This window comes from Chiloscyllium punctatum, chromosome 1 (assembly GCF_047496795.1).
Source record: "Chiloscyllium punctatum isolate Juve2018m chromosome 1, sChiPun1.3, whole genome shotgun sequence".
NCBI lineage: Eukaryota > Metazoa > Chordata > Chondrichthyes > Orectolobiformes > Hemiscylliidae > Chiloscyllium > Chiloscyllium punctatum.
Genome location: NC_092739.1, coordinates 153790084 through 153807356, shown reverse-complemented (window position 1 = coordinate 153807356; position 17273 = coordinate 153790084). Strand labels below are relative to the sequence as shown.

General features: G+C 40.5%; 1 protein-coding gene across 1 annotated transcript in view; it reads left to right on the top strand.

Annotated features, from left to right (window-relative positions):
- atrn (attractin) overlaps positions 1-17273 on the top strand; it is a 394002-nt gene that overhangs the window by 218484 nt on the left and 158245 nt on the right. Inside the window, exon 25 of the mRNA XM_072577202.1 lies at positions 12415-12476. Coding sequence (XP_072433303.1) covers positions 12415-12476 — 62 coding nt within the window. The remainder of the gene's footprint in view (positions 1-12414; positions 12477-17273) is intronic.

The following is a 17273-nucleotide window of genomic DNA, read 5'->3' as shown; positions in this document are numbered from 1 at the left end:
CCTACTCCATTCCCTTTGAAATAAAGGTTAACATTCCATTTACTTTCCCTATAACCTGCTGAACTTGGAGATAACTTTTTGTGATTTATGAACAAGACTCTCTAATCCCTTGAGCAGAGTTGTTCTCCCATGATTCCCATTCATGTCAGTTTTTCCAGAGCTGCTTGCTGTGCTGTCAGTTGCTGCCGTGATACCCAGAGCATGGGCACTCTGGCATCTCATCTTGAGCTCAGCTCCCCCCTTCATCCATATTTGGACCAAGGCAGGAGCTGAGTGACAGAATCCACACTGAGCAGCAGAGAGTATTTGATTGCTGTGTGAATGCCTTTTACTAGATCTGTTGATGCGTCTTTGCTTACTCCATTGATGCTCGAGGTTGCTGGGGTTTTTATAGGATTAGTTTTGTCCTGCTTCTTGTGAGTGGGACAATACCTGGGCATTTTTACCACTGAGGCAGATCCCAGAGTTGCATCTGTACTGAAAAAATTTGGTTAGGGGTGACAACTGATTGCAATATCCAAATGCAAGGCTAGGGGTTTGCTTAGTTTTAATTTTATTCATTCAGGAGATGTGGGCATCACTGACCTGGTCAGCATTTATTGCGTATCGCCAGTTATCTATGAGGAGGTGGCAGTAAGCTGCCTCCTTGAACAGCTGCAAGGACCTTGAGGTGCCGGAGTACTGGAAGGTTGCTCATGTTGTCCCCCTGTACAAGAAGGGTAGTAGGGATATTCCGGGTAACTATAGACCAATGAGCACAACGTCGGTGGTGGGAAAGTTGCTGGAGAGGGTACTGAGCGATAGGATCTATTTATATTTAGTAAAGAATGAGCTTATCAGTGATTGGCAACATGGTTGTGTGCAGGGGAGATCATGCCTTACCAACTTAATACAGTTCTTCGAGGAAGTGACCAAGTTGTTAGATGAAGGAAGGGCTGTTGATGTCATATACATGGACTTTAGTAAGACGTTTGATAAGGTTCCCCATTGTAGACTAATGGAGAAAGTGAAGTCACATGGTGTGCAGGGTGTTCTAGCTAGGTGTGGATAAAGAGCTGGTTGAGCAACAGGAGACAGAGAGTAGTAGTTGAAGGGAGTTTCTCGAAATGGAGAAAGGTGACCAGTGATGCTCTATAGGGGTCAGTATTGGGGCCACTGTTGTGTGTAATGTACATAAATGATCTAGAAGAGGGCACTGTTGGTATAATCAGCAAGTTTGCAGATGATACACAGATTGGTGGAGTAGCAGAAAGCAAAAGGGACTGTCAGAGAATGCAGGAGGATATAGATAGACTGGAGAGGTGGGTGGAAAAGTGGCAGATGGCTTTCAATCCAGACAAATGTGAAGTGATGCATTTAGGCAAGACTAATTCTAGAGCGAATTATACAATGAGCGGAAGAGCCTTGGGAAAAGTTGATGGGCAGAGAGATCTGGGAGTGCAGATTCATTGTACCCTGAAGGTTGCTGTACAGGTAGATAGAGTTGTCAAGAAGGCATATAGTATGCTTGCCTTCATTGGACGGGGTATTGAGTATAAGAGCTGCCAAGCCATGTTAAAATTGTACAAGACATTGCGGTTCGGCCGCATTAGAATACTGTGTACAGTTCTAGTCGCCACATTACCAAAAGGATGTGGATGCTTTGGAGAGGGTGCTGAGAAGGTTTGCAAGTATGTTGCCTGGTATGGAAGGTGCTAGCTATGAAGAGAGGTTGAGTAGGTTAGGTTTATTTTCACTAGAAAAAAGGAGATTGAGGGGGGACCCGACTTGAGATTTACAAAATCATGAAGGATATAGACAGGGTGGATAGAGACAAGCTTTTTTCCCAGAGTGAAGGATTCACTAATGAGAGGTCATATTTTCAAGATGAGAGGTGGAAAGTTTAAGGGGGATATACGGCAGAGGTGGTAGAGGCAGGCATGGTAGATGCATTTAAGATGCGTCTGGACAGATGCATGAGTAGGTGGGGAGCAGAGGGATACAGATGCTTAGGGATTGATCGACAGGTTTGGACAGTACATTTGGATCGGCTCAGGCTTAGAGGGCCAAAGGGCCTGTTCCTGGGCTGTAAATTTTCTTTGTTCTTGATTCCATATTTTCTAAGTAGACCCAGAGTGCTGTTAGGGAGCGAGTTCCAGGATTTTGTCCCAGACATACTGAAGGAGTGGTGATATATTTCCAAGTCAGAAAAGTGAGTTGTTTGGAGGGGAACTTGCCGGTGGTAGTGTTTCTGCTGCAATCTCTCAAGAATCCTTACATCCTTACTAAAGTGCTCTGACCAGAACTGAATGCAATACCCTAACTGTAACCAAACCACAGCATTTTTAGGGTTCAGCATAGTTGTGTCCTGGAATCCTGGAGCACAAGTCTTTAGTATTGTTGCTGAAATGAAAAAAACTTTGCAGTATTTGATAATTGTTTGGATATTCCAATCAGAGTAAAATTTTGACAATTGTCACTGGTCCCAAACTTGATCTTTGGTGATAAGATGGGTAAGGGGCGTTCAAGTGTTCAGTGAGCCATGATTATATTGTATGGTGTGGCACATTCGGTGGGCTGAATGGCCCACATCTTGTCCTGCAAGGTGTAGCAAATTGTGAGGATGACACAGTTGACAGGCTATAGATTGGATTGGCTTTTGCCCGAAACGTTGATTTCGCTGCTCGTTGGATGCTGCCTGAACTGCTGTGCTCTTCCAGCACCACTAATCCAGTATATAGATTGGATTAGGCAGTCAGTGAGCAGGATGACATTTTAATAGAAATTTGACATGATGCGTTTTGTTAGAAGGGCTGGGAAGCAAAATATATGTAACGGCAGAGTTTTGAAGAGTATACAGGGAACAGAGTAACTCTGATTTCATCAGCAGAAGTAGAAGGTGACAGAGCATGTTGAGATTTGTTGGCAAATCATCAAGTAAATTAAGTTGTCAGGTATGAAAGGACACAACTATGCTGAACCCTAAAAATGCTGTGGTTTGGTTACAGTTAGGGTATTGCATTCAGTTCTGGTCAGAGCACTTTAGTAAGGATGTAAGGATTCTTGAGAGATTGCAGCAGTGATGAATTGAATGGTTCCAGGAAACAAAGATTATAGATTTAAGGTTTAGTTTGGTAAGGCTGTGTGGCTTTGCTTGGAGGAAAGGAGGTTGAGAGACGATTTGTTGTGTATAAAACGATGTACAAAATGGTGACAGGTTTACATAAAGTGGACAAAAGAAAGTTGTTCTCAGCTGATGGTACAGGTACTAAGCTACATCAATTCAAGTTTTTGGGATACTGATACCTTAGGTGTATGAGGATGACGTGCACATTAGTGATCTGGAACTTGTTACCTATATGTGTGGTGGAAGCAGAGGCGATGAATGATTTCAGAAAGTAATTACCTTGTCACTTTAGCAAGGGTTCTGTGCCAAATAGAAAACCTGGAAAAGTTAAGAAAATTTCTGAAATCGGTCCAAAGTCTTTGAAAAGTAATCAAAGTTTATAAAGATGAGATGGAACTTTTCTAAGCAAATTTCCAATCACCTTCCATGTTTTTCTGACTGACGACCTCCGTTCCATAACAGCTTTCTTTGCTTTGTCTGGAATCCAGTACAGATAATTAGACTGATAGCACTTTTCATGGAATGCGACCCATCGACAAATGGGTTAGCTACAAGAGAAATTGAAGTCATTGGACAATTTGCAATAATTTAGGGTTACAAATGTAAATTTACAAATACCGGAGTACATAATATATTTGAATGAAAAGAAAGGTTATTATCTATTTCACTTGGGTAATGGAACAAGTTTGTGTAATTCTATATTGTTGAAAGTGTAGGAGTCTTGTTGAGGGAAAGTGACTTGTGGGACTATGGGGTAAGAGCTGGAGAATGAGACTGACTGACTGTTTAAGTGATTCATCATGGAATTGATGAGCGAATTGACTACCTCCTGTGCCATAGTGTCTCTGACTCTAATCAGGGACAACATTGAAGGAACCAGATTGAATATCTGTAAAAAGGGCTATTATGCGGTAGTGGTTATGTCCTTACCTTTGGGTTAGAAGGCTTTGGTTCAGGTCCCACCTGTTCGAAGTATGATATAACATGTCTGAGGTAGTTGATTTAAAAATAGCAAAACTGTAGTACAGAGCAGACTTAATCTGGCAGTTCAGGTTGAATTTTAATCTGGAATAGCTCTTCATTTTAAATTTTCTCTTAGATTTAAATATATTACTTGTAATGATGGATTTATTAAACTTTTGCAATCATGTTTACGGAAAGCTTTTAATCTGAGCAACAGCTATCTCACATTTGCTATTAAGGTCTTTAAAATATGAACCAACATTGATTGTTAATTTAGCACAAGGAATTCTTAAGTTTTCCATTTTAACAAAGATTTAACCAGGTTTAAAGTAGGTTGATGTTTTGTCTCAGTTTGTCGAAGATACATTTCTGATGCATGGTACAGTTTCAGTGACTGTTTTAAATAAATGAATTGTAAAATTGCTGATTTAGTGTCAGTGAAGTTATGGAGCCTCTTTTAGGTAAAAGTGTCATTTATAAAATCCAGATTGCATTTATCCAGGGTTCATGATTCTTTCACAAGAATATTTGTCTAAGATTTTTATATTTATCTCAGAAATTTTGATTACCTGAATATAATAAACAAATTATTTAGCAATTTTTGTAACTGGTGATTAAACAGTGACTGATTATCTTCCCAACACACAATTGAAGAGTTCACTAAATTTCATTAAAGTGTGCTGTATTTTAATCACTGATGCTGAGCAGAACTGCCGCAAAGCTAGTGCTTCGATTTGTGACCGTAAAATGACCATTTATAATCTCTTCTGGTGAATTACAGTGTCTTAATCAAATGGAGCTAATTGGAGTTGGCATTAAATTATCTTGGCTCCAATTGCTGCAGCCTGAAACTGAATTACATTACATTATGCTTTGTCCTTTAACTTGCAATCAGCCTAACAGCTGTGTCCAGTTCAGTTATATGAAGCATGACTTTTTTTGCCTGAAGCCACCGATACTGTCTCTTATGTTGGTTGATTTAATCCCTGGTTTTCCTAATTATTAAGTGACTTTTCAAAAACGCTCAAGTTTTGTAATGATAGCAATGTGACCGTACAAATGTTCCACCACAGATTTTGTGTTGTTGCAATAATCAAAAAGTTGTTTTTTTTAGTGATTTTTTTAAAAAGAAAAATCAGTCTTCAGAGTTTGAAAGGATAGAATTGTCGATTAACTCTCGAGGTATTTTCTCTAGGGGCAATCTTGTACCATCTTATGACTTGTTCTTCCTTTTGTAATATGACACTTGTCATTTTTTTTATCATAATGTCATATACTATTGATTTCTTTGCTCATAAACAGTGAAATTAGATGGTTCCATTATACTGTTTATGTCTATTTGATGACCTAAAAAGTACTGAACAGCCTGAGCACTCCTGTAGAAAGCACCATCAAGCAATTGGGGAGTGTTTTTATTAATCCCTTGCACCCAAAAGCTAAATTATTATGTAATTTTTTTCATACATGACAATCTTTTTGTATTTGGGTGATGTGACTTGTGGCAAGATCAGCATTAGTTAGATTCTAATTGACAGTTGTGAAAGTTATAGTGAGAAGCTTTGCTGAACTCCTGAACACTTTGTGGTGTATATGGTGGAAGAGAGAGGGATTCTAGGATTTTATTCTAGTGACAGTCAAGTGACAACTTTGTTGCGATGGTGTTTTACTCTGAGGGGAAGTATAATGTGGCGATTTGTTCTTCTAGTTCTTAGACATTGCTGGTTTGGAAGGCAGTATTAAAATTATGTTCACGTGTTGTTGCACTGAATACTACAGATGATATGCACTGTTACCTCTGTGCATGTGATGGATAGAATGAAAATTCGAGGTGGTGGATTGGGTGCTAATCCAGTAGTCTGCATTTTCTTAAGTCATGTTGAGGTTCTCAACATTTTGTTGGCCTTCCACTCATCCAGATAGTGTATCACACTCTTGACTCCTGGCTTGTGGACAATTAATAGGTATTTGGGAATCAGGAGATAAGTTACTTTGCACAGAATTTTCCACCTCTGTCCTTTCTTGCAGCAACAGTATTTAGTTGAATGCTTTAACTCAATTTCTGGTCAGTGCTGATCATTGTTGTTGGTGAGGAATTTAGTTGCAATTGAACATCTTATGTCATCATAGTACTGTAAGGGCCATTGCCTATCCTTTTCCATTTCATTTTGAAATCTTTTGTATTCTGGAACGTGTATTTCCCAGCCTTGGCTACCTTTGTAACTACAGTGACAAGAACAGTTGTATAGAAATATCGATCAGAAATAAACATCTAAGGCAAATAAGAATGAAGAAATTAAGATACCTAATTTTAACAAGGAAAAGGTACTGGAGAAACCAGAGATCAACGTTCAATAAATTCTCACGACTCGATGGCCTACATCCCAGAGATGTAAAGAGAGCTAGCTGGAAAAATAGTGGGTGTGGTGGCTAAGATTTTCCATGACTCTTTCTTCTGGAATGGTTCCAGCAGATTGCAAAGTAAACAAATGTAACATCACTACTCAAGAAAGAAGGATGAGAGAAATGGAACTCTAGGTCAATTCGGTGACATTAGTCATCAGGAAAGTGCTGGAATCTGTTATTTAGGAAATGATAAAATGGACTTGAAAATTGTAGTCCAGTGAGCTTGATGTCGGTGGTGGGCAAGTTGTTGGAGGGAAACCTGAGGGGCAGGATATACATGTATTTGGAAAGGCAAGGACTGATTCGGGATAGTCAACATGGCTTTGTGCGTGGGAAATCATGTCTCACAAACTTGATTGAGTTTTTTGAGGAAGTAACAAAGAGGATTGATGAAGGCAGAGCGGTAGATGTGATCTAAATGGACTTCAGTAAGGCGTTCGAGAAAGTTCCCCATTGGAGACTGGTTAGCAAGGTTAGATCTCACGGAATACAGGGAGAACTAGCCATTTGGATACAGAACTGGCTCAAAGGTAGAAGACAGAGGATGGCGGTGGTGGAGGGTTGTTTTTCAAACTGGAGGCCTGTGACCAGTGGAATGCCACAAGGATCAGTGCTGGGTCCTCGACTTATTGTCATTTATATAAATAATTTGGATGCGAGCATAAGAGGTATAGTTAGTAAGTTTGCAGATGGCATCAAAATTGGAGGTTTAATGGACAGCCAAGAAGGTTACCTCCGATTACAACAGGATCTTGACCATATGGGCCAAAGGGGTGAGAAGTGGCAGATGGAGTAGAATTCAGATAAATGCGAGGTGCTGCATTTTGGGAAAACAAATCTTAGCAAGACTTATACACTTAATAATAAGGTCCTCGGGAGTGCTGCTGAACCAAGAGAACTTGGAGTGCAGGTTTATAGCTCCTTGAAAGTGGAGTCACAGGTAAATAGAATAGTGAAGAAGGTGTTTGGTATGCTTTCTTTTATTGGTCAGAGTATTGAGTACAGGAGTTAGAAGGTCATGTTGCAGCTGTACAGGACTTGGTTAGGCCACTGTTGGAATATTGTGTGCAATCCTGGTCTCCTTCCTATGTTGTGAAACTTGAATGCGTTCAGAAAAGATTTACAAGTATGTTGCCAGGGTTGGAGGATTTGAGCTCTAGGAAGAGGCTGAATTGGCTGTTTTCCCTGGAGCGTCGGAGGCTGAGGGGTGACGTTACAGAAGTTTACAAAATTATGAGGGGCATGGATAAGATAAATAGACAAAATCTTTTCCCTGGGGTTAGGGAGTCCAGAACGAGACTGCATAGGTTTAGGGTGAGAGGGGAAAGATATAAAAGAGACCTAAGGGGCAACTTTTTCATGCAGAGGGTGGTACGTGTATGGAATGAGCTGCGAGAGGAAGTGGTGGAGGCTGGTACAATTGCAACATTTAAGAGGCATTTGGATTGGGTATATGAATAGGAAGGGTTTGGAGGGATATGGGCCGGGTGCTGACTTGTGGGACTAGATTGGGTTGGGATATCTGGTTGGAATGGACGGGTTGGACCGAAGGGTCTGTTTCAATGCTGTGCATCTCTATGACTCTGTGTTAGAGTAAGCCAACATTGAATTTATGATGGGAAATCCTGTTTAGAATCCCTCCAGTGTGGGTCAAGGCCATTCAGCCTATCCAGTCCATGCTCACCCTCCGAAGAACATCTCACCTCCCTACCCTATACCTATAACCCTGCATTTACCATGGCTAATCCACCTAGCCTATATATCCTTGGACACAAATGAGCAATTTAGCATGGCCAGTCCACCTAAGCTGCACATCCTTGGACTGTGGGAAGAAACCAGAGCATCTAGAGGCAACCATCTTAAACATGGGGAGACTGCAAACTCCACACAGACAGTTACCCAAGGGTGTAATTGAACCTGGGACCGTGGCACTGTGAGGCAGCCATCCTAATCAGTGAGCCACTGTGCTGCAGTGACAAATTCATTGCCAGTCTTCTGATCCTGTAGGTAGTAGGAAAGATCAACAGGGTCCAGTTGATACATGTGTTTCCAAAAAGCATTTACTAAGGTGACACAGACACAAAAAAAATCGATACACAAATGGAGGGCTCCTAGAGATGGGGGTGATGCATTAGTATAGATAGAGAATTTATTAATGGACAAAGCAGAGAGTCAGGATAAATGGGGCACTGTCTTTTCCAGCAATGTGACAAAGACAGTATCATAAGAAGCAGTGCTCAACTATCTACAGTCTGTTCATTAATGACTTGGATGTAGAGTCAAGAGAAAAACATATCCAGTTTTTTTTTGATGTAAACTGAGATGAGAATACAAGTTGTGAAGAGAACAAAAAGTGACTGCAGAAAGATATTGACAAGTTAAGCTCCTTTGTTTCTATATCTTATTTAAATGAGTCGGCAAAAAGATTGTAGATGGAATATTCTCAGAGGTGAGAACTTTTGCTTGTAAGAATAGAAAAACAAAATTTGCAAGGCAGAAACAGTAAAATTTGATGTACAGAGAAACATTAGTCTCCTTATACAAGAGACACCAAAAAATAGCATGTCATACAGTAAGCACCGAAGAAAGCAAATGATGTTTTGCCCTTTATTAAAGGGTGATTAGAGTGCAAGAATAATAAATCTTGTCACATTGTGTGAGCTTTGATGAGGCTACATGGAAACTGTGGGTACCTTTATTCAATTGCCTCTAATTTAACTATATAGATTGGTCTCTGGGGTGAGGGGTTGTCTCATAAGAAATAAGGACAGGAGTAAGCTATTCAGCCTCTTAAGCCTGCTCCACCACTGAATAAGATCATGGATGATCTGACATTTCTCACATCCACGTTACTGCCCTTTCCCCATAACCCTTAATTCCCCTACTGATCAAGAATCTATCTCTCCTTTCATCACAGCTGCCTGTGGTAAGGAATTGTAAAGTCACTCAACCCTCTGAAAGAAGATGTTCCTCCTCATCTCAGTCTTAACTTGATGCCCCCTTATGGGAGATGGCCTGGACAGCAAAGTAGTACAACAAGATCTTGATGAGATGGGCCGATGGGCCAAGGAGTGGCAGATGGTGTTCAATTTAGATAAATGTGAGGTGCTGCATTTTGGAAACGCAATTACACTATTAATGGTAAGGTCCCCAGGAGTGTTGCTGAACAAATAGACCTTGGAGTGCAAGTGCGTTGTGGAGTTGCAGATCGATAAGATAGTGAAGGTAGCATTTGGTATGCTTTCCTTTATTGGTCAGAGCTTTGCGTTTCCGAGTTGTAAGGTCGTGCTGCAGCTGTATAGGACATTGGTTTGGCTAATTTTGGAATGTTGTGTGCGATTCTAGTCTCCCTCCTACAGGAAGGATGTTGTGAAACCTGAAAAGATGTACAAAGATGTTGTGATGGTTGGAGGTTTGGAGCATAGAGAGAGGCTGAATAGGCAGGGGCTATTTTCCCTGGAGCGTTGGAGGCTGAGGGGTGACCAGATAGAGGTTTATAAAATCATGAGGGTGTGGGACAGGCTAAATAGACAAGGTCTTTTCGTTGGGGTGGGGGAATTCAGAACTAGAGGACATAGGTTTAGAGAGGAAAGATTTTAAAGGGACTGAAGGGGCAACCTTTTCATGCAGACTGGGGTGCGTATGTGGAATGAGCTGCCAGAAAGGTATTGAGGAAGTGGTGGAGACTGGTTCAATTACAACATTTAAACAGCATCTGAATGGGTATACGAATACGAATGGTTTAGAGGGAGGTGTGTCAATTGCTGGTAAATGGGCCGAGATTAGTTTTGGATATCTGGTTGGCATGGACTGGTTGCACTGAAGGGTCAATTTCTATGCTGTACATCTCTATGACTCTTTGACTATGCCTTCTGGCCCTAGACTCCCATGAAGGAAGCATTGACTCAGCATTTACCCTGTACAGCCCCATAAATATCCCATATGTTTCAATGAGATCACCTCTCGTTCTTTTTCATTCTAGTGAGTAGAGTCCCAGCCTCTTTATGGGGCATTGGTTGTGAAGGAGTTAAAATTTGTGTTGTGATACAGAGTTTATCAGTATAGGAAGCAGTAAGTTCATAAAAAGGCATTGAATTTCCTGAAAGCTGCACATGGAATTTTTGTTGCTTTCTCAAGGGCTCCACTTTGAGCATTGTATCCTGTGCGCCTGATATTTTTCCAGCCTGTCTTATCACTACTTTTCAGTTTTCTCCCAATAGTATTCCAGGACTTTATATGGGCTTCTAATGCAGTTCCTGAATGCAAGCTACAATGGGTGTCACTGTTTTCACCAAATTCATAATCTTCTAAATTACCTATCTTGTTGCAATATATTCTTGCCCACAGTGAAAGTTGTTTGATAATTGAGCTTATTTTTGATTGTAAGTTATAAAGCAATTGGACGTGTGCACTTCTAAGTAGCAGGAGAATACTTTAAAATCTGTTCATTTAGTTAATATGGATGTTCAAGAGGTAAGATCTTTTTGTACAGTTATACTGATTGTTGGTATATTTGTTCTAATATACTGAAGCATTTTACTCAGTTAAATCTCTTAACTATTTTCCATTCTCAAACTGTATTCTTTTGTTTTAATCATTGTAATTGGAAATATGAAATATTGTGTGCCCAACTTGCAGAGAAGTCCGAATGTCAGCTGTGTGTGTGTGTGTGTGTGTGTGTGTGTGTGTGTGTGTGTTCAGGATAGACAAATATTTTCAGAATGATTGATTTAATTCTTTCATAATTCTACATCATTTTGTGCCTCACATCATACAGTGTAACATTTTTTATGTTGTGTATTACTGGACCTATTTGAATATTGAACAGTTCCACTTGTTTGATCAAATAGAGAGGGATTTGTTGAGGCAAGTGGGAGTAGAGTAGTTCTTATGGGAGAGCTGATACAGCTGCAATGGGGTGGAATATGCTAAGAATGAATTTGTGTTGTTCAATGGGAACTATTTTGAAAAGGCAGGAGATTAACATTATCACTATCTCACCATGTTACATGATTTATGACATTAACAAAATGTTGTGCAAGTATTTGAAAAGGTCAACGGATGGCTACAGGGAAACAGTGATCCATTTTGTAGAAGAAAAAAAATTGCTAAATAAAATTTTTTATTCGTTTAAAAGGAAAACTTCTGCCCAAGGGGTAGTGATCCTTCCTGTGGACCAACTTGCATAATGAAAATGCAGTGCACTTCCTTTTGAATGCAGCTGAACTCTCAATTGAATTGATCAAGGGAAGGCATGCGTAATCCTCATGACTGGCAGTTGGAATGAAAAAAAAATTAGGATATTCCAGGGCCTTTTAATTTCTGATTCTTTTTAATTTACTTGAGTTTGGACAGATGCAAGTTAACAATGTACAGTTGGTTTTGATATAATGCGATAGGCCCGTTCTCATGCGATATCAAGTTGTAAGAAAATTCCGCAATAGGTGCGCCATGTAAATTAATGGGGCCGAAATTGCGTTATAGCCAATACAGGTAAGGAAAATTCGCGTTCTACAAATAGTAATCTAAATTCTTCCATTGCATTAAAGCTAATTCGTGTTGAATAAGCATGTGTTATAACAGAGCCGACTGTACCGTAGAAGCTTCAGAATTTCTTAACTTAAAATAATTTTTAAAATAAAAGTCTCTCTCTCCTTTCACCACTGACCAGAAGCTATATTGAAAGGAAACCATGTTGCAGTTATATCAGCAACCCAAATTCCCCTCTAGCGGGCTTAACACTGGGAATGAGATCAATGAAATTATCTTGATATTACAAGGGTTCTTGACTTGTAGCCCTGAAGTCTGCTCTTACTCAGCAAAAGTACAATGAATTCAATTAACAACAAAATTAATTTATGTAATATGTTTATGGCCATAACATGTTCAATGCATTTGTCAGCTTTGTTTTAAATTTCACTTGCATCCCTTTCTCTCTGTAGATTGCCTTTTCTCAGCACAGCAACTTTATGGACCTTGTGCAGTTCTTTGTCACTTTTTTCAGGTGAGTCAAAATATATATCATTTCTGAATTATAAAACCCACAGTCCAGTGGAACTCATGTAATTCAAAATGTGAACGGTTGCAATATTTCATTATTGAAGTAATATTTGTCCTTTAAAGAGCACTGTGTAAATTCAACTGATTGTTTGCAGTTCCCAAATGCAGTATCTATTATATCATGAAATTATGTAAATCACAGTGTTCTATTTCAAAGCAATTTCAAATTGATAATCCTAATATCATATTATATACTAATGTATTGTGTCAACATTTCACATCATATTAGTTTCTCTAAGTGGAGCTGTATTCTAACTTGCATGTGCCGATTCTCAGTGCCAACAAGAAGAGCAAAATCTTTGAATTATTATACTTCAGAGTAGATTGATTTAAACTTTGGCTGATGGGTTGCACTCACCCTGCAAGACTCCAGAGTCATACTTGTAAAGCTCAAGCATGGTATTCTTTTTGTGTTATGATGTTTCTTCTTGCTCTCCATTTTGCTTTTGCGACTGCAGTCTTTCTCATTAAGTCACATGTAGAAATCCAACATATGTTATCTTCAAATTCAGATGTATACAAGTTGGACAGCCAGCAATGCCCAAGTCCCACAAATGAATAAAAATAAAGCTGATAGGAACTGGTGAGGTCTCTTCTGGAGTATTGAATCCAGTTCTAGTCACACTGTTAGAGGAATGATATTACTTAGCTGGAAAAGGTTCCGTATGTTGCTGAGAATGGAAGGTTTGAGTTATAAGGAGAGGCTGGACAAACTGGGACTTTTTTCACTGGAGAGTAGAAAGTTGAGGGGTGACCTTATAGAGACTTATAAAATCATGAGGGTTATAGATAAGGTGAATGGCAGGTGTCTTTTCCCTGGGGTGGGGGACTTCCATAAGACCATAAGACCATAAGACATAGGAGTGGAAGTAAGGCCATTCGGCCCATCGAGTCCACTCCGCCATTCAATCATGGCTGATGCGCATTTCAGCTCCACTTGCCAGCGTTCTCCCCGTAGCCCTTAATTCCTCTAGACAACAAGAACCTATCAATCTCGGCCTTGAAGACATTTAGCGTCCCGGCTTCCACTGCACTCCGTGGCAATGAATTCCACAGGCCCACCACTCTCTGGCTGAAGAAATGTCTCCGCATTTCCGTTCTGAAATGACCCCCTCTAATTCTAAGGCTGTGTCCACGGGTCCTAGTCTCCTCGCCTAACAGAAACAATTTTCTAGCATCCACCTTTTCAAAGCCATGTATTATTTTGTACGTTTCTATTAGATCTCCCCTTAATCTTCTAAACTCCAACGAATACAATCCCAGTATCCTCAGCCGTTCCTCATATGCTAGACCTGTCATTCCAGGGATCATCCGTGTGAATCTCCGCTGGACACGTTCCAGTGCCAGTATGTCCTTCCTGAGGTGTGGGGACCAAAACTGGACACAGTACTCCAAATGGGGCCTAACCAGAGCTTTATAAAGTCTTAGTAGTACATCTCTGCTTTTATATTCCAACCCTCTTGAGATAAGAGACAACATTGCATTCGCTTTCTTAATCACAGACTCAACCTGCATGTTTACCTTTAGAGAATCCTCGACTAGCACTCCCAGATCCCTTTGTGCTTTGGCTTTATTAATTTTCTCACCATTTAGAAAGTAGTCCATGCTTTTATTCTTTTTGCCAAAGTGCAAGACCTCGCACTTGCTCACGTTAAATTCCATCAGCCATTTCCTGGACCACTCTCCCAACCTGTCTAGATCCTTCTGTAGCCTCCCCACTTCCTCAGTACTAGACTTCAAGACTAAGGGGCATGTGAGAGGAGAAATATTTAGCGAGTTGGGGGCAGTTTTTTTTTACACAGTGATTCGTATGTGGGTTGAGAGGAAATTGTGGATGGTACAGTTAGAATATTTAGAAGATATTTGTACAAGTACATGGATAAGAAATGTTTGGAGGGATATGTGCCAAGCGCAGGCAGATGAGGTTAGTTTATGGTTAACATGAGATGGTTAGACCAAAGGGTCTGTTACCGTGCTGTATGAGATTATCTGTCCATGCTAGGTGGCATTCACTGATAGTAACGTGAAAGATGAGAAAATTTGAATATTCATTATTTAACCAAAGCTAATAAACAGACTTGCAGCTGGTTTCAATGCATTGTGTCACTGTGACTTCATTCGAGTAATTTGTTTTCACATACTGCCGAGGAGTAGCAACCAGTCATGCTTTTTCTGCAGATGTAGTCCAATAAAGTAAAGGTTTTTTGTGACAAACTGTAAGGTGGCTAAGGACTATTCTACCCCTATCTCTGAGACTTGAGTTATGTTAAAATGAGTGGGTAGGCAGATCACTGTAATTGTCATGGTGATGTGTGTAAGAAGTGGTCTGTTAATGTCCTGATAATTGTTCAAGGTGATATGTGATTTGGAGATTGTGAAGCAGAATGACAATAATGGCTTGGAAGTGTTTAAGCCACTGCTTTAGAATTGGTATGGGAATATGATAGTAGATGTCAAGAGTTCAACTCTTGTTCTTTTTGTCAAGCATCTGAAGAGATCATAAGTTTATAGGAGCAGAACTAAGCTATTCAGCCCATCGAGGTTGCTGTGCTATTCAATCATAGCTGATATGAACCGTACTGCCCTCGCTTCTCCCTGTAAATCTTGAGCCCCTTACTCATCAAGAATCCATCTATCTCTGTATTCGAACAGATGAAAGACTCAACAAACAATCCAGGTATTTTTCTATGTATAATTTCAGTTACATCACACTGTAAACTTGTACTATAAATTCTGTGTCTTACAATTGTGTCCTCCACAACCACCTGATGAAGGAGCAGCGCTCCGAAAGCTAATGCTTCCAATTAAACCTGTTGGACTATAACCTGGTGTTGTGTGATTTTTAACTTTGTACACCCCAGTCCAACACTGGCATATCCAAATTATGACTTCAATACTCTCAATGACTTTTCCTCCAAAGCCTTCTGTGACAATGAGTTCCACAGATTCTCACTGTCGCTGAAGAAATTCCTCCTTATCTCAGTTCCAAAGTGTCGTCCTTTCTCTGTCGGGCTGTGCCCTTGTGTCCGAGACACTCCTTGTAGTGGAAATATCATTTTCATATCTATTCTATAAAGGCCTCTCGGTATTCTGGAAATTTCAATCAGAACCCTGCCCAAAAAATCCTTTTCAACTCCATGTATCACAGACCTAGAATCGTCAACTGCTCCTTATGTAACAAGGTCTTCATCCCTGGGATCATTCTTGTAAAGCTCCTCTAAAATCTCTAAAATCCTAACAATGACAGAGACCAGGCTAACCAGCCTATAGTTTCCTGTCTTCTGCCTCCTTTCTTTCTGAAACAGAATGTTCTATTCGTCACTTTCCGGTCCTCTGGGTCCCTTCCTGATTCAAGTGGTTCCTGAAAGATCACCGGTGCCATCTAGAGGTCAGAGTTTTTGAAAGGTCTTGCACGGATGCCTGCCTTGAAGAAGTTTTCCTCCTTTCTCTACAAAAATCTCAGGGAGTCCCTCTCCCACTGCAACTCCCAGGTCATTTCCTACTCTATGTTACTTTCTCCCCACCCCCACCCTCCTCTAGCTTATCTCTCCACGCTTCAGGCTCACTGCCTTTATTCCTGATGAAGGGCTTTTGCCCGAAACGTCGATTTCGAAGATCTTTGGATGCTGCCTGAACTGCTGTGCTCTTCCAGCACCACTAATCCAGAATCTGGTTTCCAGCATCTGCAATCATTGTTTTTAACCTTGCTGCATTTACAATCAACATTTAAAATTTAACTTTTCATCACTTCTAAAGTCATAGAGATGTACAGCATGGAAACAGACCCTTCAGTCTATGCTGACCAGATATCCCAACCCAATCTAGTCCCACCTGCCAGCACCCGGCCTATACCCCTCCAAACCCTTCCTATTCATATACACATCCAAATGCCTCTTAAATGTTGCAATTGTACTCGCCTCCATTTCCTCTGGCAGCTCATGCCATACACGTACCACCCTTTGCGTCAAAAAGTTGCCCCTTAGGTCTCTTTTATATCTTTCCCCTCTCACCCTAAACCTATGCCCTCTAGTTCTGGGCTCGCCCACCCCAGAGAAAAGACCTTTCAGTTTATCTCGGGCCAGATCTTTCTGCATGTGAAGTCTGATATTGTTAGCGGAGACTGGGAGTGATCTAGAAAATTTAACACCATTACAGACTCTTCCACTGGGGATACCTCTGGTGGTGTCTCTGCTAGTGGTAGGTGACTCAAAGCATCTGCATTTTCTACTCGACCTCTTGGACAGTGTTTTAACTTGTGATTATACACAAGCCATGGGTGGTACTGCCTTGTCCTCTTTAAGCTGATCAAGTGGGAGTGTGTGTGGTCTGTAATTATCACACATTTTCACCCATAAAGGTATTGGTGGAACTTCTGGACTCCAAACATAACCACCAATCCTCTTTTCTCTATCTGGGCCTATTTTCACCCTGCATTAGAATGTTGGGCCGCTATGCTTAGATCAGCCAGACGAGCTGATATGAAAATTAATATTATAAGCAGTATGAAACCAAAAGAGAAAATACTGAAAAATCTCAGCGGGTCTGGCAGCATTTGTAAGGAGAGAAAAGAGCTGACGTTTTGAGTCTAACTGACCCTTTGTCAAAGCTAAAGAAAAGGGAGAAATAGGGAGGTATTTGTACTAGGCTGAGAGAAGGTGTCATGGCTCCAGAAGCAAAGGTAGCAATAAAGAGGTGATAATGACACTGCAGAGAGAGATTATAGGGAGTTTAGGAGCTGTGA